This window comes from Apteryx mantelli, chromosome 4 (genome assembly GCF_036417845.1).
Source record: "Apteryx mantelli isolate bAptMan1 chromosome 4, bAptMan1.hap1, whole genome shotgun sequence".
Lineage (NCBI taxonomy): Eukaryota > Metazoa > Chordata > Aves > Apterygiformes > Apterygidae > Apteryx > Apteryx mantelli.
Genome location: NC_089981.1, coordinates 54,075,372 through 54,101,512, shown reverse-complemented (window position 1 = coordinate 54,101,512; position 26,141 = coordinate 54,075,372). Strand labels below are relative to the sequence as shown.

At 35.9% G+C, this 26,141-nt stretch overlaps 1 protein-coding gene across 4 annotated transcripts in view; it reads right to left on the bottom strand.

Moving 5' to 3' along the window:
* Window positions 1–7,363: 7,363 nt before the first annotated feature.
* The window catches only part of LOC136992085 (fibrinogen-like protein 1-like protein), a 21,559-nt gene continuing 2,781 nt past the window's right edge, over window positions 7,364–26,141 (bottom strand). Inside the window, exons 2-6 of one of the 4 annotated variants that reach the window (XM_067296636.1) lie at window positions 14,855–15,108; window positions 13,515–13,635; window positions 12,110–12,314; window positions 11,587–11,790; window positions 7,364–8,113 (exon numbers count right to left, since the gene is read on the bottom strand). In XM_067296636.1, coding sequence (XP_067152737.1) covers window positions 7,413–8,113; window positions 11,587–11,734 — 849 coding nt within the window. In that variant the 5' untranslated portion in view covers window positions 11,735–11,790; window positions 12,110–12,314; window positions 13,515–13,635; window positions 14,855–15,108 and the 3' untranslated portion in view covers window positions 7,364–7,412. Of the gene's footprint in view, window positions 8,114–11,586; window positions 11,791–12,109; window positions 12,315–13,514; window positions 15,109–24,469; window positions 24,615–26,141 lie in introns of those variants that run through there. The other 3 variants (XM_067296637.1, XM_067296635.1, XM_067296638.1) reach the window with 3 other exon arrangements.

Here is a 26,141-nt window from a genome sequence, read left to right as displayed (position 1 = left end):
ATAGTGACAATAGTACAAATCAGAATTGACTGTACAACATAATGGATATAGTCTATCTATTGTACAACACAGGAGGACATAGGGAAAGTCTTTTTTCAACCTCTTCTGTTAGCATTTCCCTTGCCCCCAAAGTTTCCATTAGTTTAATGATATGCAGAACACAAGAAAAATATATATTGATGTCCTGCACATTCACCTATATGTTATGAAATTATTGAAAGCATTGATAGAATTGGTATCTATGAAAGATGAAAGATTTTTAAAATAATTTTTGAATATTTATATAAAACTATTAATGACACTTTGCACTTTCACAGCACTTTTTATCTTTACATAGCTTTACAAATAGTAACTAACATTAGGCGTTTGGAAACATAAGTTCTCTCCAGTCAATATCTTCTGGTCCATACAGGATTGGGGATTGGAAAAATCCCCCTTATGGATCCTGGGATCAGTGCGTACTGGCCTAGTTACAGTGAGCTGAGAATCTGTCCACTAGTTGAGGTTTGCTGGGGCTTTGGATGTGTGGTAAAGTCACTTCTGCGACAGGGTGAACTGTATGTGCCTGATATCTGTGTCAGATCGACAGGAGCCCTGCAACATTGACTGAATAAGTGTACCTGTGGGGCTGTTTCTAGCACAAAGCTACTGAAATGCAACTGATGATCTGGCTCATTGTGGTGAAAACAAACATGAAGCATCACAAAAGGCCATAAGAAAGCAAAGTGAATGGCAACAGAAGTCATAAGGAATGAAGTCTGAAAGTAAACATATGTTAATAAATAAATGAGAAAGAACTCCAGATAATGCACTGAGTCCACGTCACAAAGTTCAGATTCAGCTCTAGCCTTTCTATCAAAATTCAGGATGAGATGCACCGGAATACTAGTTTGGGTGAAGCTCCATATTATATCTACTATATATGTTAGTGTGACATTACAGTGGTGATGTGACGCAGTTGCACATTTCAGAGATCATGCTAGTCATCCTGAACATACCATTGCTTTCAATGGAATCATTCATATAATTTATTGAATTGTCATACCATGAAAACGTTCTTCTACAGATATATAATTCCTTCAGGTCAATAACCACAGTACAAGTAATTAATACTTTTTATCCCCAGTCTCCAGAGGGGAACACTGTGTCAGTGAAAGATTAGCAATGTAGTAATGTAAAAATATGTTCTCTAAATTCATATGATTGATTTTGAAACACACCATACTGTACCTGTTATTTTTGGTGCATTAGCATATGACTGATTATTAAAGGAAAGTATGGGTTTTTATAAAGACCCTTTCATCAATTTTCCTCTGTCACCATCCAGAACTTTTCCTGTGTACAGTAACTATGTACAAGTTGGTTATTATAGTGGGTTCCTTTTATATTACATTGGATCAGACATTCAGTAAACAGTGTTTGATTCTTAGCAAATTAACGTGTCCCTCTGTGGCACAAGCTGTAGTTAAAGGCAAAATTTATGAAGTAGTAACAGTTCCTGCTAGGTGTGGTGTTGTTGCAAAAGTAAAGCATTGGCTTCTACTTCTGAAATTAAATGGGATATTTTTTGTCAGTTTTGGCTTCTGTTGAACAAGAGTGTTCTGTAAATGTTTATGGACTCTGCGCTCAGTAAATGTATTAGATTATACAGTGATGGATGCAACAATGTTGGTTCAATGTAATTGTGAAATATGTGTTCAAAGTATGCTGCTAGCACTTTATAATGTGAGACATTACATTACCAAACCTAGGTGCATTGTAAAAATCTAGAATTATATAAAAAGATGTTGTTACTTTATTGTTATGTAGAATGTTAACTCAAAAATAATCAAAACAAAAAAAAAGAAAAACATGATCCTCAACAGAATATCAGTCAGTACTTAATTATATCTTGTTTTCAGGTTCTGTAAGGCTTCCTTTAAAACATATTGTGGGACTTGTGCAGTGTCAAACATTCTTGTTATCTATATTTTTGTCCTTTTAACGAACCTTTTACTCACCTTTTCATTTTGATTAAGGTTACGATCATGGACTTGTGCAAAGATCTTTTCTGTAAAATTGCATTTTATTTTTATATATGTATATATTTATATGTATGTATGTATATGTATGTATAAATCCCTAACTAAGCTTTTCAGGGAATTAACACACTTCAGTATTTTGGAATATTGAATTCTTCCCCAAAGGAAACTTATGTACCATTTTTGTCTCTCCCCTTTTGTATGTCCCAGCCTCCCCATATATCCCAGATCTCCATAAAGTATCAAATAATACATTTTCTGTAAATATAAGTTCTGTTTTTACATAAATACTTGGAAGAATTACCATGATTTTTAAACTGACATAGAACATTTAATTAAAATTGGGCATTTTTGTGACTATTCAGCACAGAATACAGAACCTTGTGAAGGACAGAAAGTCAAGACAGAATGCAAATGCAGGGTTTTCCTTTACAGAAAAATTCTTTTGAATTGAATAAGGATGAAATCAAAATGGTTGTAGAGAAAAAGCTGTAAGAACCTATAAAATATGACAGCGCATATTTTGGCATTAACTTAATTATACAATTTAACTGGTAATTATGCTTACCCTGTTGAACTCTGCATGTCAGTTGATAACTGCTATTAACTGTTGAAAGATATTTCTGTATCTCATCTCTGTTGTATCCAAAGTGAGACCTGCACTGGGATTTTATGGACTTTAGGAGCATTTGATTCTAGACCCAGATATAGTGATGTACTTCAAGGCAAAATCCTTAATTGTTCTTCCTTATCACCCCTTAGATATTGTTCCAGTTTTGGAGCTGAACCTCATGAAAAGTCCCCATCTCTGCTTTAATTAGTCTGATCACGTATCACTCACATAGAGCTTTTCTCACAAATCTGTGGCATTGCCTCCTAGACATATTTGATACGTGACCTGAACAGGTCAAACTAATTTAACTAACAAATCTTAATACAAATGTACCTAAGGATAATCATACACCTGAAGAAATAAAAATGTCACTGGGATGTGGTAAGTATGTTGAATTTGATAAATAAGTCATTACAACAATTAAAGAATCCCATATCAATCTAGAGAATGCTATTTTCTCTTAGAAAACAATTATTACAAAACTGCATGCACAATTTGAAACTCAGAATTGAGTACCTGTGGACTTTTCAGATTCTGGATTTTGAATAGAATTTTGTAAGATGTTTTCTTAATTATAATAGGAAACACAGTTTCCAAATAACCCCTTCATACTCTTGGATTTCCAAAATCTTCATATTGAATGAGAATTTTTGGACACTTTTGTTATAAAGCTACTCTGTAATCGTTAGGAGATGTACACACTTCTACCTTCTCTGGATTGTTTGCTTTAGGAAAATAAGCAAACAAACAGAATGATGTAACTTTCATCAGGAATTAATTTTCTTTACTTTCTATAGAGACAGAAGTAATGTGAAGGAACCACATGGACACAGTGAGAACCAAATAACCTTTTCCTCAGTTATATATAACAACCAAGCTGGAGTTATCCTTCGCTGTGATTTGTGCATTTAGGGCTCTTGAAAATGACTCTGCCAAAAAGCTTCATACTTACATGCCTTTTTGGTTTTATAAAAGAATGCTGTTTTTTTTAAAAACACATTCATTACTGTTGTGAACTACAGAATTTTTCAGATCAGAACTTCCCTCTGAATAAACTCACAAGCATCACAACAACAGCTGGAAAAAATCACCGCTTCCCAGTGTGACTCTGAAGACAGCTTCCCCACAGTGTTCGTGGGTAGGAATTCAAAGGGGTTCGTCATACTCTGAAATGTTTGCAAGGCCTCTCTATAGTCAGTGACTTCTCTGTCTTAAAATGCCCTTCCAAACCTGAGCTCCAAAAATGGATACTATGTCTTTTCTGTTAAATACCTTGGCATTCCTTCTACAGAATCAAAGAGGCCATTTATTTCTCATGTGGTCATCCCAAATCTCCAGTCCGGACTTTGTATGCACTAAGAAGTTTTTTTCCACATACAGTAGACAACTGGGTGTCATAAAACCTTAAACTTTGGTCATTCAAATAAACTTCTCATTTATGATTCGTATTAACAGTTATGCAATATCTATAGATAGCAAAAAACTCTGGTAGTATTGTGTTGTAAAAGAAGAAATAATCTACAACTCTTAGTAGTTTCAGAAAGGGATGATTTTGTGAATTATTTCCATCTTGGTAAATGTATTTCTTGAGGTTTAATAGCACTGCTGGGCTACATATCAGATTATGAACTTCAATTCTCATTACATGCAGTAAAACCACTGTCTTTTACTCATCTGTTAGGTGATTAGCTATTAAATGCCATTGGTTTCTTCATGTATCTGCTGTTAGATCAACCAAGTCAATTTTTCTCAAACAACTAGCCATTTTAAATCCTTCAAAAGTTTTTTTTTCTAAATAAAAACTTCTCCAAATTCTGGTTGCTGATGGCTCCTGTTTCACAAGACCCCTATAGTTTGGAGATTTTTACTGAATTCCTGGATTACAGTGCCAATATACCAGCTGGAATATCTTCTACTGCTTACATGAGGGACTCCTTACATGTCTCCATCTAGACATAGTGGAGCTCAGATAGCTGTTTTTACTGTATGACACACATAAGGCCTACTTACATGTGCAATCCATCAGGAGGAAGAGTGGAGAGAGGCGAGTTCAGGGCCTGTATCACTCCCATGATACAGCATATCCAGCTGCAGAGTGTGGCTGGAATCAGCTCTGTACCCTACCACTCCACCTGCGTCCTGATGTCTTCTGAAACACAGAAGATACGAGAATGACTAAAGGACTCTGTTTTGTTAATTAAAGTAGAATTAATGAGCCCAGAGGGCTAATGTTATTAATTTATCGATGCACAGTATTAGCGATTGACAATGGATTGGGCCTAAAAACACTTTGTCCTGCTTAAACCTATGGTTAACACAAAAAAAGTCATGTGGAAGTCTGGAAATTTACTGTTTAGATTACACATAAGAAAGATAATCAGAAACAAAAACAAACACTTTCTCATGTAAAAGTTGAATGACTATAAAAGATAAATAATAATAAATAAGTATTTTTGCTAGAAAGAGGCTACCAGGCTCTTTTTTGTCAATTGATACTTTTTTGGGGAAGAATTTATCCTTTAGCTAAGTTCTGAGTTGATTATTGTGATATTGCATGTGAGAATGTCTTTATCTTTCCTGCAGTTGAGAAGAGAGTACAGGGAGAAAAAAAAAGTAGTGAAGAGTTGAAGAAATCTCTCACCTCAACCTGTTATTGTTAGGGGACTGTCTGTTTAAGGGGTGCAGTGCCACATGCTTCCTATTTAGGGGTGCTCTGAACTGGCAGTCAGCTGTACAGCTATTGCTCTAGACTTTGTCATGCTTCCTCATTTTGGAAAGATATTTGACCAAATAATTTTTTTTTCATTAGTTCCTCTTGGGAGGACCCACCTCCTTCCTTTAAGTCCATACAGCAGGCAGTAGAATCAGGAAAGGACAAGAAGGAGGTAGGACAGGAGGAATATGATAGGGAAAAGAAGAAAGGAATAGACAAAATAAAACCTCCCATGTATCAGCCTGTGATTTTGATGGTTCAGTAGTGATGGCCACCTGCCCTCAGCATTGTTCTAGTTATCCAATGATAATTATCCTCTTCTTAAAACACAATACATTTTATTTTCTGTAAATAATTTTCATGGAAATTATGAGATTCCATTTTTAAATTAAAAAGCAGAAATTTGCCAGTCTCTGTTGGTTGAGTTTCTTTAACTGAAATATTTAAGATAACATGCAAGATATTCTAATTATTATCCTGATGTTTTGTTTAATGCAACAATGAAAACTGTTCAGTTGACGTCTAGCTATTCTAATGATATAGGACAGAAATGTGGGAAACAGCCTGGAGCATCTATACAAGAAAACATGATCTTTCAAGGTCATCGAAACTGAAATCCTTTTTATTTATGCTTTTAAAACAGATGAATTTGATCATGAAATTAAAAGGTAGAAGATTCCCCCTATATTTTAGAATCAAAAAAAGGTGCTGTTTAAATAATGCAAGGTTGAGTGCCAAAACAATTGAAGCTAGTGGATGTGAAATAAAGCCAACACTCTCTTCCTATATCACAGCAGTATAAAGAAAAAAGAAAGCTGAAGAACATCATGGAACAGGGAGAAGCAACAGTCAAAATATGGTAAATAGAACAGAGTAATGTTCAGAAAAAAGGTAGCAATACATAAAAAATTACAAAACCAATCTGATTTTTTTTAAATGTGTTAACTGAATTTCTTCTTGGGGAAAAATTTGAGAGGAGTTGGAAGCCTTGGATATAATAGCTTCTAATAGGAAGGCTGATGAAACCATTAGCTCTGGTTGCTCTAGTAAGAAGGAAGAAAAGAAAAGCCTGTGCTGAGTATTTCATTGTACCATTAAAAGGTGGAGGTAAATGGAGAAGTCAATGAAGGGGAAAAGAAGCCATTTGAGACAAGGCTAATTGCAATTTCAAGTATTAAAATAGCTTTCCCTAAAGGTAAAAAAGGAAGGCCTGATGCTGCTCTATGGTACACAATACTCTCTGACATGCATTTTATAAACGTAAGTACTTGACTGTAGATTTCCTTCCTGTGTGATATGTGACAATGTGCAATTATAATGCAACTGTGAACATTCATACTGGAATAAAATCTTCAGAAACGCATGCATTCTCATTTTTGTGGTTGATAGATGTCTGCCATGTCCTAGGTCCAATCCTGGATGATACGCTATCATAAAGTCCTTGCTCAGACAGGACTAAATTTTCAATCATGATTGTTTAGTGTGATTATTTGTACTTCAGTCACTTTACAAAGAATCCATGATTCACATAGAAAATCTGTGAACTGGTGAATCTGCTTCTTCCTCTTCTCTTCCAGACAGTTAAAATTAATGAAATGATTAAAAAAAACTACATCTCTGTTTTAGGACAGGAGATTACAGTAATGCATCACATATTTTTCCCTTTCTAGCCCTAGAAAATGATAAATGAAAAGACTTTTTACTTTCTATTTAGCACCAAAAGAGCCCAAAATAGTAATGAAGCAAAACCCCATTCTTGCCAAGACACTAAACTTTGGGATGAATTCAGAATCTCAGATCCAGATTCAAAATTAATCACCTGACTGATTTTTTCAGGATAGAAGCCAAAACTATATATCCCTGCACCTCTAAACTTTGGAGTAGTTTAAATCTAATCCAGTATGTGTAATTTCATCTAGAAGAAATGGTCACAGGATATGTTAATGCTTCAAGCTAGCTGAAGAATGGAAGCCCAAAGATTACGCTTAACAGAGAAGGAAAACTTTTGCAAAGATATTCTGGAAACTTCATTTACTATGTTCCCTTCAAAATACACATGGTTTATCTACAGTTCATCTTTCTGACAAGGACAAGACTCGGTTGTATATGACAGGCCACGGTCAATGGGTTTGATCATCATCCATGCAAACTTGCACATACATATCTTATTGCAGTCCTTCTGCCAGTATATCACATTCCTGTGGTTCAGATTTGTGCCAGTGCATGCGTCATACCACCAGCCTCCCCCAGGAATGCCACTGTGTTCTAACTCAGCGCAGTTCAGAAAGTAATTGTCATTGTCTCTGTCCTTGGTGGTGAACTTCTGGATGTCATGGAGATAAGCTTCTGTGTCCAGGGTCAGAGCATCAGTGGCATTGCCTTTGTATAGACCAACCCTGATTCGGTATTGAGACTCTTCATCTTCAATAAGGAATGGTTCATACTGTCCCCATTTGATTTCAGCATTTAGGTCTACAAGCTTGACTCCAAGTATATACTGAGTGGAGCTGCTAGTTAACTGATGCATATATTCATTTCCTAACCAGTAGTTGTCTTGAACAGAGCCAAATCCATACTTGTAATCCTGCCAGGTCCTGTCATAATCAACAGTACTATTGGCTGTAATGTGCTGGATCACTGTCCAGCCACCATCCTGCATATTACAATAGACAACAATTGAATCTTCCTTTGGTTGGATGATGTGAAGACCATCTTTGGAATTTCCTGGGGAGCGCTGAAAGATCTCAAAACAATCCCTTGGATAGTCTGAGTAGAAAAAAAATATTAAGTTTTAAAGTAAGTTTCTGTTTATATAGTAAATTTTAGATATTGGACTCTGTCCTCTAGAGTGAGTGAATGATTGCTTTGATCTGACTGGAAACTGTGGCTTGGACTGACTTCAGTCCAACAGGTGGGACATCCACTCAGTCAAAGGGGGAGATTTCAGGGCAAAATATACTTAGAGAAAAAGCCTAAGAAACAGGAAATGTACAGACTGTTTCTTCTCCTCCTATGTTTTGCCAGTTTCCAGTGGTCAGCAAGTTAGCAATTACCTGTGCCATGTGTTGGACCACTGTGTTTAATAAGTGGAGATAGCCTTATTCTCAAAAAATAGATCTAATTCCTCTTTAATCAATTTATACTTCAGGCACCTGCAACATCCTTGCATTAAATACTAACAAGTATGCCATGTGCGCATTGATAAAAGGAAAATATTAAAGCACAATTCTTGCTAGTACAAAAGTAAAAAAAAAAGGGGGGCAGGGGGATTCTCTTAGGAACACTTCTTGTCACTCATACACTCCAGGCTAAATCTTATCACTCGTTTGCAGGTACTGGATGGAACTACAGTGCTGTGAAGCTGCAGTGAACAGCAAAATGAATAGCAATAACAGGAAAACAGGTGGAAGTGCTCTTCCATTTTATTGCTTATCCTTTAAACTCAGGGGTGATAAAAGTGGCATATAAGGCTTGAGATGGACCTCTTCATTGGACTGAAATGTGTATTGAGCTGTGTTTTTAACTGTAAGTTGCTTATAAGGACACTTTTTGCTATAATTAGAATAGTATCAAGGAGCTCTAAGACTAAGGCATAATGTTCTGCTTCTACGAATTAACTGTGAGATTTCTAAAAGCCAGAATATAATTCATATAAATAAATATATGTATGTATGAATGCATATATCAAGAATTCTTTCTGTAGAGAAGGATATTATTCAGTGTCTATTCCATTACTCGGAAACATGCTCAGGAATTGAAATTACTCACTCCATGAAGCTGAAAGGCATATCATTGTGTCATTACACTAAGGGATATTTGTAATTTATATTTAATAAACACTTGACAATTTGACTATAAGAAAAATTCCTACAGACCACCAAAGATGTAAAATGATGTTTTTTTCACACATATGAAAACCTACATTCTGCCCTGACAATAACTGATAGGAATTTAGATATTTTATTTAGGAATTAATCAATTTTATTAAACAAATTGTTCTTCTGGGAAATTGAGATAATTCAGGAAAAGTACGGCAAGATGTACTCATATTTAAGCAAAGAAAATGTTGAAAACCAACTAGGAAAAATATTTTCAAAGTTGAAGTTTTAAAATAAAAGCTAATTAAAAACTCTTCTATTTGCCAAAAACATTGACCTGACGTGCCCTGCTGGTCCTTTTACTGAACGCATTTTATTTCTCTGAACACAGTCTGAAAAGAGTCAATCTCATTGTATGGTCTTGTGACCAACAGATCAGAAGTATACTGAAGAGTTTGTTTAGGGGGAAGAAAGCCCCCAACCTTCTGGAAAGAAACAGAGAGCACAGACCATAAGAGATCATTTTATGTACTATTGGTCCTGTAGGCAATTATGTCAAGCGGTCTTCACAGAATTATTAAGCTTCATCTCTTCCAACTGAAAAGCATTGTAGACCTCACTAACCACTGCTAGTCTGATGGTTAGAAACATTCTTCTGATTCCCAATCTAATTTTATCAGTGGCCACTTTACATCTATATTTTTCTTGTGTCATGTTGTCCTTTAGTTAAATACTGCTTCTTCCCTGGTAATAAGCCCTGATGTACAGAGAGGACAATTATATTCTTAATCAGTCTTTGTTTTGTTAGGGTAAATTATGTTAGGATAAACAAGTTCTTTGATTATCTAGTGTAAGATAGGTCTTCTGTTCCTTAATTGTCCTAATTTTTTCTGCACTCCTTCCACAGCAAATTCATCTCCTAGAATATGGGTAAAATTTGCACAACGTTCCAGATAGACTTGTATAGTGCAACTGATTTTCCCAAGTCCTATTAGAAATATCTCTGTTGATATATTCTAGGGTTACATTTGTATCTCATAGCTTCCTTTAATCTAGACTTTCTTCTTTGGATCTTTGCAACTGCTAAGTCCTCACTTTGCAGTAAAACCTACAATTTTATTTTTCATCCCACTTCCATTACTCAAGAACAACTGTTTTCTTCTGTATAATATTATGACTCGTTATATTGGCATTTCTCTACTTCATGTTATCATTAAATTTTATCAGTATATTCCTGTTTTTGCTTCAGTATACTTAATAAAAATACTGAAAATATCACTTGTAAGCAAACACTTCTGGTCTCCTTTCAGCTTTACAGTTCACCTTTCCACTCAAGCCATTGTCATTTTCTTTTCAGCCCCTACTGAAATTATAGTGAAACCCTATCTTCTCTGATTTAACTAAGAGTATCCTACGAAATGTCATACCATAAGCTTTGCAGAAGTCCAGATGGATTAAATTTGTTAAACACGATTATTCATAATATTGGTATTGTGTTAAATATAATCTTTATATTTTATATTTAGAAGTTTATTGGTATGTTTGAGGCACTCAGACCAGATTTACAGGAGTATATAGGCTTTGCAAAGTCTTACTTTTGGGCCTTTCATTGCTTAACAGAATCCACAACCATGAATAAAATACTTTGAGTCTCAATACTACCTGTGTGAAATTATGAAATATCTTGAAAGAGCGCAAATGTGTACATGATTCTGTAACTCAGTAGTTAGCGCATTCTCCTGGTAGATAGAGTCTGACTCCAGATCTGATCCCATGATTTTATAGGATGTGTTATAAAAGTATAGAGTGATGCTCAAGCCAGTAATATATACAGTGACACTCATATTTGCCTTTCTTCTCAGTGAATATTATTCATTCAAAATAGAACAATAATAGAAGAATCTTGAGAAAATCATTTAGGCTGGAGGCTACAGGATTCACTCAGAAAGTAAATTTTATAGACCCTCAAGTGCCATCAGTTAGAGGAGGAAAATGAATCAACTCCCCCACTCTTTTTGTCTGCATTTTACGTGGGATCTACTCTAGTAAATGTATTCTTAGAAAACCTACCACGCTAGACCTTGCAAGCTAGATAGGCAGAGGAATGCCTCAGTTATAGATAAACATGAGATTTAAGTGCTGAGGTGTCAGGCACAGTCAAGAAACGGTGTTAAGAAAAATTCTTCAAATGCCACAAAATACTTTTTGACAGAAATTTTGAATGGTTAATATCTCTTGAATTAGGTGGCAGCTGAGCAAGGGCTTTAAAGATCTGTATTTTGGACTTAGGAGCAGGTCATGTTTGTATTTCAAAGTATTTTTGTAGAGCTAACTTTCAGATGCCTTGCCTAAAAACGTTACAGCAAAGCAACAAAGTAAAACACAGCTTGCATCCAAATCACTCACTCTCTTCACGAGTACCTTTGTCATTGACGTTAGCCAGTCTCTCATAGCCTCTTTGGGGGAGAAGCTGAGCATTAGCTAAGACCACTGCTTCTTTGGTGCTCGCTGACACAGTACAATGAGAGAGCAACAGCACAATAAATCCCGCTGAACTCTTCAACAGCATCTTCCTTCTGTGTCAGTCCTTCTGCAGCAATACACTTCAGAGCTGTAATGCTGGAACTGAAAATTGAAAGATTTATGACTTACAGAATGAAAGTCCTGAAGGAGAAAGAGAAACAACTGCTTTTGACATAGTGACCCTCTACCAAAACTGCCTTCTCCTGCCTCTCAGAAACACCTGCTTTTCCTAATGTGTCACACTGCGTTTCTGACGGGTTGTTCTGCTGACACCGAGCCTGGCGCTGCGCCACTTGCAATGTATTTTATCTTTGTTACTTTGTGCCATGCTGGTCAATGAAACATAACATAATTTCATGTGTGATAAACAGTAATAGAAAATAATGTAATGACAAAACTTAAAAGTACATCTTATATTTACCAGATTTGAAGTTTTCTCATTCCTTGAGTCCAAACTGTAGTGAAATAGAGACACCAATGGACGAACTGACACAAACACTGGCCTCTCTGGCTGTCTGTAGTCCAAACAGTACTCAACAACATGGCTTTCTGAGTACTAGGTGCATTTCCATGCACTGAAGAACTCACTTCAGCACATCTGGACTATGGTTTGTATGAATTTTCATCTGTAGTTTTAAATAATAGGTCAATGTTTGAAGCCAGGAAAAGAAAACCAGCTCAATAAACAAAGTAAAAAACCTTTTCTTCAGCCTCATCAAAATGCACAGGGATTCAATACATATAATCAAAAGAATTTTGAGCCCCATTTTGTCCTCCTTTTTGGGTTACATGGCTAATAATCCTTCATCCAACACAGCAAGAAGTCTTAGGCTACTACTAGATTAAATCCTGAGGTCATCATTTAGGCAAATTCTGGATTGACTGAAGAGGAATTTTTATATCAATGGCAGCTTTAACTGAATCAGGACAACAAATGTTTCCCATACTCTCAAGGGATACATTTACTTAGATAGAAACTACTCAAACTCTTTTTCTTCCCCCCCTTTTTTTGTTTTTATTTTTAATAACTGAGCTCCATGCAGCGGCTCTGACGAAGGCAGAAAATAGATCAAGCAAGCAGTTCTTTGGTCAGAGCTCATTTCCTGCCAGTGTCAGCACAGTCTCCGTAGGCCACTACCAATCTCCACGGTGGTTTACATTGCAACAGAGCCACATTCCTTATAAGTCTTGGGACTTAGTAGCAGATTCAGAGAACAGTTTTCCAAAGTGAAAAATTATTAAGCATATTTTTCTTAAAATGTCCAATATAAATCATGGCAATAAAATTCAGATCTGAGAATTAATTTTTATTCCAAACATATAAAACCAAAACATAGACTTTTCTACTCTATTTAAAGCTATTCCTTAATAATTCTAATTAACTTACAATTTGCTAATATATCCAAAGCTGGTAAATTGATATTAATGCCTTAATGAACTGGAAAATTACCTTCTCTAAAATTCAGCACAGGGTTTCCCTTAAAACACTGAAGTTCTGCTGTGCTTGCATATCCCACTGTCATGCATCCCTTTCCCTGAAAGCTTCTATTTTGTTATTATTATTGTTATTATTAAAAAGGATTTAAAATAAAAAACTAAGCCACAAGCATCACTAAGCTTCAGGGAAATCTGTGCTTGGATCCAGGAGTTTCTTTTTAGCTCTTTTTTTCTTTCTGCATTTTTGAGTGAATCAGTCTTTTCTCTCCCCTCATATTTACAGTAAGCACTGAAAAGATTTAAAGATCCACTTAATTCTAGAAGCTAACTCAATATTATAAATTATTAAGAAAGCAACTGAGGAAAACAGCACTAGGCAGGCACCTTACCTCTCCTTGCAAGTGAAGCTTGGCAAAGAACACACGTGCACAAATGAATGAGCTCACTGTCTAGAGCTGTACTTTGCCTGCTACTGAAGTCCAGGTGAATAAATCAGCTCCAACACACCACCTGAAATGTAGAAGGGCAGCAAAAGTGCATCTTCACTATTTCACACTGTGTGCTTAGACTGGTGGACTTTGCTCTGACATGTTACACTTGTAAGAAAACATACATGAACTAAAAAGTACAAAGTTCTTACATATAAAATAACACTATAACTAAATTAAATTTCCCTGATTAATAAACAGACACAGTGATGGAGAACCATGAAGAAGTTTTAGTTCAGAAAATTACTTACATTATTTATTATAGGCAGATGCTCAAATTTACTATGTCATTTTATACAGGTGAATTAACTAGATGTATGTTATATTGCTAGTCACATTTAAAATTACATAAAGACAACTTGATTTTTAAGTATTAGGAACAAACCAATCCTAAACTATGTTGTTACTTCTTGCTTTAATGTGAATGGACCTGAAACAGTGTCTCAGAACTATAAAAAGAAAAATGCCAAACAGACTGGCCACTAGCTTTCTATCTCCATTTATTTGAATTAACAAGAGATATATTCATTAAGGTAAAATCTGTAATGAATAGCAAGAATTAATTGTTGGTGTATATCCTTGTACCTGAAATTTGTATTGTCTATTTGGATGTCTTTCAGATGATGTCTAATATAGCATTTACCCTTTTCTGAGATCACACAACACTTACTTTGTACTTCTTGATCCTGCCTGCAACCCAGTTTGACCACATCCCCTCTCTGAAAAAAGCCACAATTAAAGTCCTGTGCAAGCTCTACTTGAAGATTTGTATTATCCAGAATTTCTGGTTTTCAATAATTCATCCTCAGTGAAAGTGCAACTCAGATGTGAGGATTTATATTTCATATGCAACTAAACAAGTAAACATAGTTTAGGGAAGATTTGCTTCTAATATTTAAAACTCAATGACATTTCATTTTTTTAAGCATGAGCAACACTTCAGTGAGAATAGCCACAGGGAGTCAGAAAAGTATCTCTTCTCTGACAGTGGTCAGTATCAGAGTTATAGGGAAGAGCGTAAGAATAGGGCCACATATTCTCTCAGCTTTTAGTATTTTGCAGTTGAGGGAATTCCCAAAATCTGTATGTTTAACATAGCTAACTTCTGATTAGTACTAAACTTTATAATCCTGGGATAGGATATGAAAATACTGTGCTGTAGCTTATTAAATAATAAAAGTGTGCTGAATAGATTCAGATCTTGCCGAAACAGAACTCCAAAAAAGGGCAAGAGATGGTACCTTCCCGCTCTGTTCACTTCAGACATCCCCCCAAAACACCATTGACTGTAGTGGTGTTTATTGATAGGTATTATGTCACTCAAATATAAATTGGGGTACATCTCAGTTTTGTGCTTTTGATTACTACATCTTCCGTCACTGTGTATCTCCTCTCCCATCTTTCCATTTTTCTTTGCTTTCTTGCTGTTTGCTTCGCTTTGTTGATTTCCACAGTTTCATTTGAGCTAGCAGAGCAGCAGTGAAGTGGGAAGCTTCTAATTAGACGAGAAAAGAAAGGGCAACAGCAATCATTCACTCATGCTCAGAAAGACAGTTATTTCTATAGACAAAAACTTTGAAAAACAACTAAAATCATTACATATTTCTCTCTGCTCTTGATCTAGTATTTTGAGAATAATTTCCCAGCCCTGAAAACTACAATGGGTGATTTATAGCTTAATATTGTTGTCCAGAGACATGTAAAATTGCTAATTTGCATGCAAGGATCCTTTAAGCATATCAAGAAGCTCAAGGCAACAGACATACTGTTCTAACAATGCAAATCAGATATATAAAAAAGGTCTCACTGAGTATCTCTTATGCAAAATGTTTCATAGGTGCACAACACAAGTGACTACTTTGAAAAAAAAAAAGCAGGCCACAGAAATACTTCTGCAGTGACTTTGAATTGCTTTGCAATCTTGGCTAAATGTACTTTTGTATTTTTATATAGGAACAGTAACAAAAAAAAAAAAGTTTCTTCATAACAATTTTCACTTGTCCTTGAACTTCTGGCCTGGCAATGCATGTAAAGAGTGTGTTTTGTCTGGCAAAACAGAAAGCAGTTATAAACTGCTGAAACACACCGTGTGTGAATGATTTTTTAATGCAGGTTCTAAATCTCTTTATACACATTCATTATTTGTGAGGTAAACCATTATTTGTGAAATGAACCTAGATATCTATTTTTCACTGAATGTAAAACAAAACAAAACAAGCTTTACTCTTAGAAACATTCAACTTCTCAAATGTTAAGAAACATTTCTTAAGATTTCTTTATGAAGATATCCAAAATCTGAAGTAAAAACTAAAAACATATATTCTTTATGCCTACCTGTTCGACCCTGGACTAAATTCTTAAGGAGCAGAAACTTACATCAAGTTAAAAAGCTTCACTTTCAACAAAAACACAGAAGTAGGACCTAAATTGAAGAGTACATCCAAATCCATCATCATAGAAGACAATGGAAAATAACCATTGGGTTAAAAATCATCTGACAGATAAGACTAGCTTTAATGAAAACTGTCAGTTACTCAGCTTTTGGAAAAGAATATGATAGGACACAGGTCTTTCAGATGACATTTTTTATTCTAAAGGTGGCAAAGATATGATTGTTGCAAGCAAGAACTGTTGGAGAATATTTGTGTGGAATGCAGTTTAGGTAATGCCCATCCTAACATGGTGGAATTCATGATTCTTAGGAAAGGAAAAGAGTGTGCAGCTGAATAAGGACAACATATTTCAAAAAAACATACCAAAAAGATTAAGAAACCTATTGCTATTGCTATTCTCTCTTAGGAAGACACTCTGAGAGAGAAAGGCTTTAAGGGGGCTGGCAGTTAATGAAAGATACTGTAAGGACAGTGAAATGGCAAACTATTCCTCATGAAAAAAAGACAGGAACTACAGTAAGAGCTCAGAAGGTCTGGCTCAAGAGTTCTTTAATAGTTTGAAAATCAGAATAGAGTTGTGCAAGCAAGTGGAATAGAAAGACAAATTCCTAAGGGTGAGTATATAGGAATACCACAAGCAGACATGGATAAAATTAGAGATAAAGATGAAAAGAGTTACAACTAGCAAGGGTCATAAAAAAACAGATGGAAATATTCTGTAAATGCATTGGAAATAAAAAAAAGTCAAAATCAAAAATCCATTATTAATGAGGGACAAGTGCAAGTGGCACAGATTCAATGCTTCTTTTGTTGCAAATTTTACAAATAGTGATCAGATGCTTACTAAAATTTATTTTAATGATGGAGTAGGAATGGAGGCCAGACTAGGTGAAAAACAGCTTAAAAAATACTGAATAAGTTAGGTGTTTTCAAGCTGGCAAGGCCTAATAACACTCCTCAAGTAATGTTAGAACTAGAAGTGCTCTCCGAACCTTAACAACTGCTTTCAGGAGCTAATGGAGGTCCCAGAGAACTTCAGTGGGGCAAACTAGGGACCTATTTTTTAAAAGGGGAGAAACTAAAAAGATTAAAACATCAGTAAGCTACATTTCAATACTCATAAAAATAAGAAAATAACTGAAAAAAATAGGGGATGATAAAGTGATGAAAAGCATTGAGTGTGGACTTGTCAAGAAAAAAAAAAAAACACACAAAATGACTCAAATTTTTGTTTGATGGGGTAACTATCCTGTTGGATAAGGGATGAGTATTAAGTTTGATGTAGTTTGACATTAATAAGGCTTTTAACACAGAAAAAAATCCCTTTGCTCTGGAACTTTTAAGGTTAGACAAACATTTGACAAGGATGATCTAGACAAATTTCTGTCCGAAAGCAGGTGTGGACAGACTAAATGATGCAGTGAAAACTCTTCTAGTCCCCAGTGATTTCTATGAACCTACATCTTTTGCTACACGAGGGACAGAATTCTTCTCTAGTAATGAACAAGTCACGCTAGTTAACAAGTGTCGTGACTAAGGGGGTGACACTGGAGCCCATGCTGTTCAGTATCTTCATAAACGCAGTAGATGATGTGATGGGGCACAGCCTAAGCAAATCTGTGAATATACTAAATTTAGTGGGAGAAGACGGAGAGGTGTAGCTGACATAGCAAATTGTAAAATTTCAATCTAGAGGGACCTTGAGAAACTTGAGACTTGGCCAACAGAAACTTCATGAAGTGCAAAGTTCCATACCCGGAGTGATGTAAGCGCAAGAACAGCATCAGGCTGATAAATGACTGTTTGAATAGTAGCACTGCAGGGAATACCTGGGAGTTGCACTCAGTGCCAAGGTGACTGTGAACCAACAGTGTGCTCTCATCATGAATATGGCACACCATATACCAGGTGACAATAGCAGAAGAAGGGCCAGCTGATTGAGGGAAGTTATTATCCCTCCCTGGAATAGCAAGGCCACACTTGGAACGCTGTTTCCAGTTTTGGGCCCTCCAGTTCAAGAGGAATAGTGGGAAATTGGAGAGGAAGCAGTGAAGGAACCAAGATTGTCCAGGGGCAACAGCATACAACCTATGAGAACGAGGGTGCTAAGAAATGACCTAATAGTAGGCTACAACTACTTAAAGGGGAGTTGCAAAGACAGCAAAGCCAAACTCTTTTTGGTAGTGGAGACGATATAACTGTTAGAGGTTGCTGAATCCAGTAGCCTGATGGATTAGAGGCTGCTATGGCTTCGTGTTCCCAGGTCCAGGCAAAGGCGAGGTTGAACACATATCCCCTGTAGGACATACATACACATGATATATACACACACATGGGGACAGACACACAGATCAACATAAATAGAATACAGTGATTTTACCAGCACCCTTATAAATATACATAGGGTTCACACAAACATGAACAGCATGGACAGCCTGATCCTGTTCCTCCTCTCCAGCTGATCAGGATTGAAGCTTGCTGGTGAAATCTATACAAACATATATATTTACATACACACACAATTATGAATCACTCCAGTAGCTGGCCTTAGACACACAGTCTATCCAATAGCTGGCTCCAGATACCCTGGTCTCCTAGCTGCTAGCACCTGGATGTGAGTCCTGGAGGTTTGCAGTACCCCTCCAGCTGCTAGTACTCACTCCTCTTATAATACTCACCAGCTGGTCCAGTTTAAAGTTTGCTAGTGTTCACACATATACCCACTTAGAAAAGAGAGGGAACCCACACACAAGATAGATAGAAGTAGGTTTTAGTGAGAATTTAAGACAGACTGCTTCAACCAACCACAGGACTCAAAAAAGTGTACTGACCAACCACCTCTTTATAGCTCAACCCTATATCCCCTTTTCCCTCTATTTTCTCATGCTTGTTCCTCCCTGCTACACCTTGATTCCTCCCTTTCCCTGCCTTTGGTCCTTCCTCTAAAGGTCCCATAGTAAGTTCCACATATGCCCGAATCCCCTTAAAAGCATCCCATAATAAGCTTTAAACAATTCCAAAATGATCTTCCCCCTGCACCCCATAGCAAGTCCTGTACCTCTGTAGGCAATACATTAGTCTGGCAAGGAGTTCTGGGGAGTTTCTTTGGTTGATGCATCTTAGTGGGTTTCACACCAGGGACAATGGTGTAATCACTCTCCTTTGATAGTCTTAGGAGCAGCCAATTCTCTGTACTCTGATTTTCACTGATTAGGTTAACTAGGGTTCTTCGACCTGTCACTGTTCATCTGATACTCACCAGGCCTTTGTGTTTACTGTGATTAATCACATAACCTAACGATAACACAATGCATTGGTTACAAACTGTGACTTGGGAGGTTCACATCGGACATTAGGGAAAGCTTGTTCACCAGGAGAGCAGTGCAGCACTGGAATGGGTTTCCCAGAGGGATTGTGGAAGGTTTTAAAGACTGGCTAGACAAAGCCATGACTGATCAGTTGGTGATAATCCTGCTCAGAGTGAGGTTGAATTAGAGACCTCCAAAAGTCCCTTGCAATCATCATTTCTATGATTCCATAATCAACTGTCTGGACTTCAGACATAATAAATCTTAAAGTACCTAGAATTTCAGGTTTGATTCAGATTTGGCATATTGCAAAATATGATTCAGACTCAGAGTCATATTTTAAACACTACAGCTCTGTGCATCAGTCAGCTTTTGTTCTGGCTCTTTTCTACTACAAAAAGACATTTAGTAAACTGAGTAAGATAAAAAATCTTTTCCATGTCAATGCACCAATTTTACCTCAAGTATTTAGAGAAATTGATCAAAAACAAATAGCAAAAGCAATTAGTTATTTGGCAAGTACCAGCACAAATATTTTATTCAACTAACACTTTCAGCTAAATTGCTAAAGAGTCCAAGATTTTAAGCAAATGATTTGCTAATCTTCAATTTGATTTGAATCAATTAACTGTAATGTTCAGTTTAAACACTGTAGCCTAGACTTGTAATACAGGAATCTAAAAATGATTTTATCATCTGGGACAAGAAGCAGCAGGGAGCATTGTCATGGCAACAATCTCAGTTTCAAAGATAAATTCTGTAATTTCTATTGCTCTCTAGCAATCTCACAACTGAAGTATCATTGCTAAGAAAACCATGAAAAAGGAAGAGTTTTTCATACAGAGAAATATACCATCACAAGAAATGCTTGGAAAGATCATTAAAAGACTGTTTCAGGAGGTAAGACAGGCTTTAAATAAACAAATGAAATTCTCAGTTTGATGATGAGCCCAGAAAAAAAGAGTATATATGTATACTATATATTTATATACACACTTAATGCTATATATACACACATGCACATATGTACACACACACGTACGTGTGTGTGTGTGTGTGTGTGTGTGTGTGTGTTGAGCTTGGTTTCCTGTCATGCTAAAGGGTGTCTGTGCAGGTGATGGTGGAATCACTCTCTCCTGGAACTGATGATTATCACAAATCTCACCATCTCCCACCCCAACCCCATGATTTAGTTTCTTGACCCTGTAGTTTAATGAAAAATGGACCACAATGTGAATAATACACAGGAATGCATAGGGTGGGAGCGGAAGAGCACCTACTAAAAAGAGAGACTTCACTGCCCACAATTCCCCCCGGAAGACAGGTTGAGAGAACTATCATGTCACAAGTAGCAGTCAGATTGCTCAATGACTACTGAAAGATATTGAGGAACTGTGGTGCTAATGTGTTCTAAGAACCTATATAGAATAAATAACCTTTAATACATAACACACTGATCCTGAAAATTAACCTATATATTTTAGAAATTCACCAAAATGCATACACAGATCTCAGGGCTATGGTTTAAGCTCTCATTGATTTATCCTCACTTCAGTTTGGTTAGCTTAGTGACTGGGTCAGAGTAGTCCTTTCCTGACTACCGTATTTTAAGCATTTCCAAGTTATGGCACACCTGTGTCATAGATGACAGTCAGAGCAGACAATCTGAAAGGGCTGCAGCTATACAAAGACCATATACATATGAATGAATAGTACATTTCTACAATGTAGGCTAGGAGTTTCTCATGATCTAATAGCTGCAAACCTCAAGCAGATAGTCATAATGCTCTGTTCAACAGCTAAGACTAATACAGATTTTATTGGCTGGAGAAAGAAAACTAAACTCTCTTTCAAAAGTAACATTGCATAGCAGAGTAAGATCCTCAGATGTGCTTATTTATTTTTTCCACATATATTTATATACCCTGGCTGCACTGGTAGTTTTGGTCTATGGTTTGTTCATAAAGGAGCTAACTGAAGCAAGTAAGTTCTGCTAAAAAACAGTCTTAGTTTATCCCTTAGGATGAAAACAAGTACTCATAAGAATGAAGAAAATCAAGCAGTTACTCTACGAATTTACAAGAACAAAACTATAGGAAAAACAGCAGAGTCCATTTCATGCTTTGGACTTCCATTGATAAACTGTTTTAATATTCTCAGTAAAACATCCTATTATTGCAGAAATATCTGTTTTTTCAAATCCCTAACTTGAAACATAAAAGAATTATTAGGCAGTAAAAGTATGCAAATGCAAAGTATATGTAAAGTATTAAAAATACATGAAGAAAAAGTAGGCAATGTAAGCACCATTTAAAGTAAAAAAAAAAAAAAAAAAAAAACAGTGCTTAAATCAAGCCAGAAATTAGTCTTTAAAACAGTAATTGTTTCCTATAAGGAGCACATTTGTGAAAGCACAAGTTTATCTGTTTTTAAAAAAAAAAAAGGCTGACAAAGTACAAACAACATACAAAAGGTTAAAAAAGGCTAGCAAAGTACTGCAAAGCTATAAGGGCACTTAATGAGTTCCAAAGGGTAAATTTATTCCATCATACAGAAAAAAGAAAGAAAAGAAAAGTGCATAAACAGCTATAATGTATGGAGGACAGTGTGCAGAGTTTTTGTAATACAGATTTAAGATTGAAAGAGGCAGAACTCTTTAGTTGTATTTCTTTCCTGTGTGATGCTAACAAAGGTGGGCTGAAAGCAGCAGATGAATTTCAGTGCTAGGTATATGGGCCTTAAGTTGACATTTTTTGTAAGTAGCTATCCAGGCCCTCTGGACATTTTCTTCAATTCTTTTCAAAGGAAAACATATAACTAATGTATTTTTTTAAACTATAGTATTTTCAGTGAATTGTGGCTATTTCTGTACAATCTTTCTCATACTCTTCTCACAGTACACTTAAATGGTTTCAAAAAAAAAACTATGATAAAATCAGCCTCAAACACATTACAAAGAAAGCACTGTAATCTGGTCAGATTTCTGCAGGACAAATGACCTCTCCACCATTAGCAGGCTACCTGGTGATAAAAATAATTGGTTGCTACCACTGAAACACTTGAAAGCACAAGTGATGTATATAATTATTTCTGCTACCACCAGCTGAACAGAATTTGCTAGAGCAATTTCAACAAGCCCCCTGTAATCTTTGGGAGAACGAAGGGCAAATACAAATGAAAAAAATCTCTGTGCAAATACCATGTGTAGAAAAACAGTAAGAAAAAAAAAAGGAGGGAGTATCAACATTACAATTCAAATGCAAAAGCCATCACAGGATTACAAGAGGAGGTTTCTCAAAGAGTCCATGCTAACTGTCTATAGATTCATATCTTGGGGACCCTTACAAAGCTACAGATAGGAATATTATTTTCATGAAAGGAACATCTAGATCCTTTAGTCACACACCTGGTAAGAATACTATCATCCAGTTTTCTGAACACTTTTGATAACTATGATGATTCATGCTGCACTTATTCTGCTATAAGCCTTTCAGCAACTGCTCCTCCTCTCATCTGAGTTCCTCCTCTTTGTAAGAGATGATATATATTTACCACTGCAAGAATACAATCCCATTAGGAGGCTTAATCCTCATCTGCAACTTCTTTAGATATTCCTTCCCTTCAGGGTTTTTCACTACCATCTTAAAAAAATTAGGTCTTTATTAAGGCAGCTCATACATTTGCCACCAACCAAGCTGAAATAATTTTAGGATTGTTCAGAAAACATTTTAGGACTGTTGAGAAAACAAATTGGTAGGAAAAGAAATACTCCTCCCTGCTCCCCCAAAATTAGTAGCAATGTTCACAGAAGACTCCCCAGTCTAATTCTATTCTAATCCCAGAAATGGGAAGTATTTTTCTGAGTGTTTAACAGGATTCTCTTTGCATCTGCTCAGTAAACAGTGGTCCTCTGCTCTGCAGATGAACCTATGAGCATGGGTGACATTCTCCCCTCCCAAACTCACAAGGAAATGCTACTCCTGTGTGTAGTGGAGAGCAAAAACACCCTTAAAAGAATCCAGAGAGCTTCTGAGGAGAACATATTTTCAACTGAAAATATTCCTTTAAAGTCTTACTTTTTCTGCCTGTTTTCAAATGAGTTTCATTACCTTTTATATTACTTTTTGATGTTTGTATTCATAGATCACACTATTCAGCTTTAAAGAATCAGTTCAAAGTCCTGTTTTAGTCAAAAAATGCCATGAAAGGTTTTCTTTCTGTTGCACATTCACTATCATTTGCCCTTGACTGAATGACAGTCTTTAATTTTTATTCCTGTCAGCCATGCAGAACCAAACACCTAATAAAAATGAGCTCAACTGTAATCTGTTTTTGTGCAGCATCAATAAAAAAAGCTAACTAGCTAAGTTCCAGTTGCACAGAAAATTATATTGTCATTGCATCCTCATGATCTTATTGGAAACAAAGCATTGCACAAGGGTCACTGCCAGCATAATTTAAAGCAATAACATTATAGTTTTAAAAGAAGGCAGTTTTTTCCTGAAAAATCCTAAGTATTCAAGATGACAGAGGACTTCTAATCCTTTATGGATTCTGGAACAACAGAAATTGGGGAAAAAAACAATAACCTGTATTTACTTGTGACTTCAACAAATCTGCACTAGCTTAACCTGAAAATAGAGTAAAACTAGATACTATTTCTAAAGACAATTTCTGTGAATAAAACTTTCCAGAATGTTTTATTATTTTTATGATCGGAATCATCAGATTTTATACATAGTAACAAGTTCAAAATACTCTTTAAGATCTAAGGGTCTGTCTTTACAGACCCTGAAATGATTAAAGCAATAAGAATTTTGAAATTCTACTTTTTTCACAATTGATACTGCTTGCTTTTTGGCACTTAAAGCATGCTAATATGTTTTGTATTTGATTAGTCCGTTTGCAGACTGTCACACAGAATGAAGCTTGCACTAATAGCAGTGTGAAGATGGATTGCAAACACAGCAATAGACTATGCTATTTAGGGAAGAGCTAAATAGCCACCCAATTTTTGCTAAGTGAACTGAGGAAAACAGACTGATGAGTCACATCTCTTGAATGGTAATAGCAATCTTATTCTTCATCCAGCTACAAGGTGTCATGGGGTCACTGCCTTCTCTTCACCCACTTGAGTGGAGAAGTCTGTACTCACCTAAAAGCAGGGACTACAGTTCTGACATATGGCCATATGCAAGTCGTGAAGTGGCCAAACTTCCTCCTTTGCATTGTTCCCATCACTTGTCCGTATATGCTTGCACTACGGACAAAGTTATAAATTATTTCTGTAAATCTTAATATACGAGTCAAATCTGCCATGACAGTAACCCCTTAAATTCCTCCAGTCTTCTCATGTCCTTACATTATCTTAGGGGCCGTTCTCCAAATTTTTCTGCTTCCAACACTCTATGACTTCAAGTATTTTATAAATGAATTTTATATATCAATTTTATAAATGAAACACTACCAATTTTCCTGGACACAGGAATCTGCTCATTCATAGTATTAGGTTTGTGAAATAATCTCTGACATACTTTTGAATATGTCAAACAGCACTCCTCTCCCTCCATCCCCAGAAGTTCCTATATATGGCTGGGAAGTTAGCATGGGCCGGAAACCATTCCTGGGAAGCAGTCTCTATACTCGATCTGTTTTGGAGACTAGTGCATGCAGAGGGTTTGTTCCACACAGAACAGAGTGTCAGAGTTACCTGTAAAGTAACTAGCCTATGGAGATACAGACCACATTTAAAAATATCAAGCGTGATCTTCTTAATGTCCTATTGCCTCTTTATGCACAAGAGTTTCTTATGTCTTTCCAAAATGTGCATATGTACTTTTTCCATCTTCCAACATACTTTCTACAGTAAATCTCCTTTTCCACTGATTGAAGTTCAAAGTTCTTTACATATTCCTTAGCTGTCAACTGTAGGTATAACCACTTCTAAATCTGTATTCTCCTTCGGTTCTTTAACCAATAGAATAGTCATAATAAATGTCCTTGGTAGGCCACCCGGACACATTAGGATGAAAAACAGGTATTACCACTGAGGATTTATTATTATTTGTATTTCACACTGGTCATTTTCCTAAGAGAACAAAGTTTCAAATGAAACAAAATACCATGGGAATACAAATTTGCTATCTACAAACTATCAACAGCAGCAAGATTAAGGTCAAACATGATGTCTTAAATATTCAAAAGTGAAATCCTTCTAGTACCTTAAAATACTGCTATTGCTGTTATCCTGTAAAAATAGTGAACTCCAGTCCTTCTATCAAACTGTAAAACAATCCTTTTTCTCTTTCAGTTTGTGTGCAATTTAAATCTCCTCCCTTATTACAGATTAGACTGAATCAGAATAAACCTCCCAAACTTTTCTGACTTGTGGACTTCCTTAAAATACACTTGCTGTAGAATCACAAGCTCTGAAATTATGACATTAAATTTTGTCAGATCAGAACCTGATTTGGTTTGATGCTCTAAGTGAAAGTATAGTTACTTTAGCAAATATATTTAAACTGAAATTATTAATTAACTTTCTGAAAAAGTAAGATTTTACCATCGTAGAAGTATTTTATAAATTATGTATACATGCTCTTAGGAGTGGATGGGTGCATATTTCATGATTCATTAATTACATAGGATTTGTAAACAAAAAAAAAAGGAACATCAACTTCAAATCTAGTCAATTAAAAAAAAGAAAAATAATTTCAGTATTGCAAGTAGCCCTGACTGTACCCAGCATATTTACATGGTTTTACAACCACACTTACTCATTTTTGAAATATTTTTCTCTCCTCCATTACTGTAAGAAAGCAACCAAA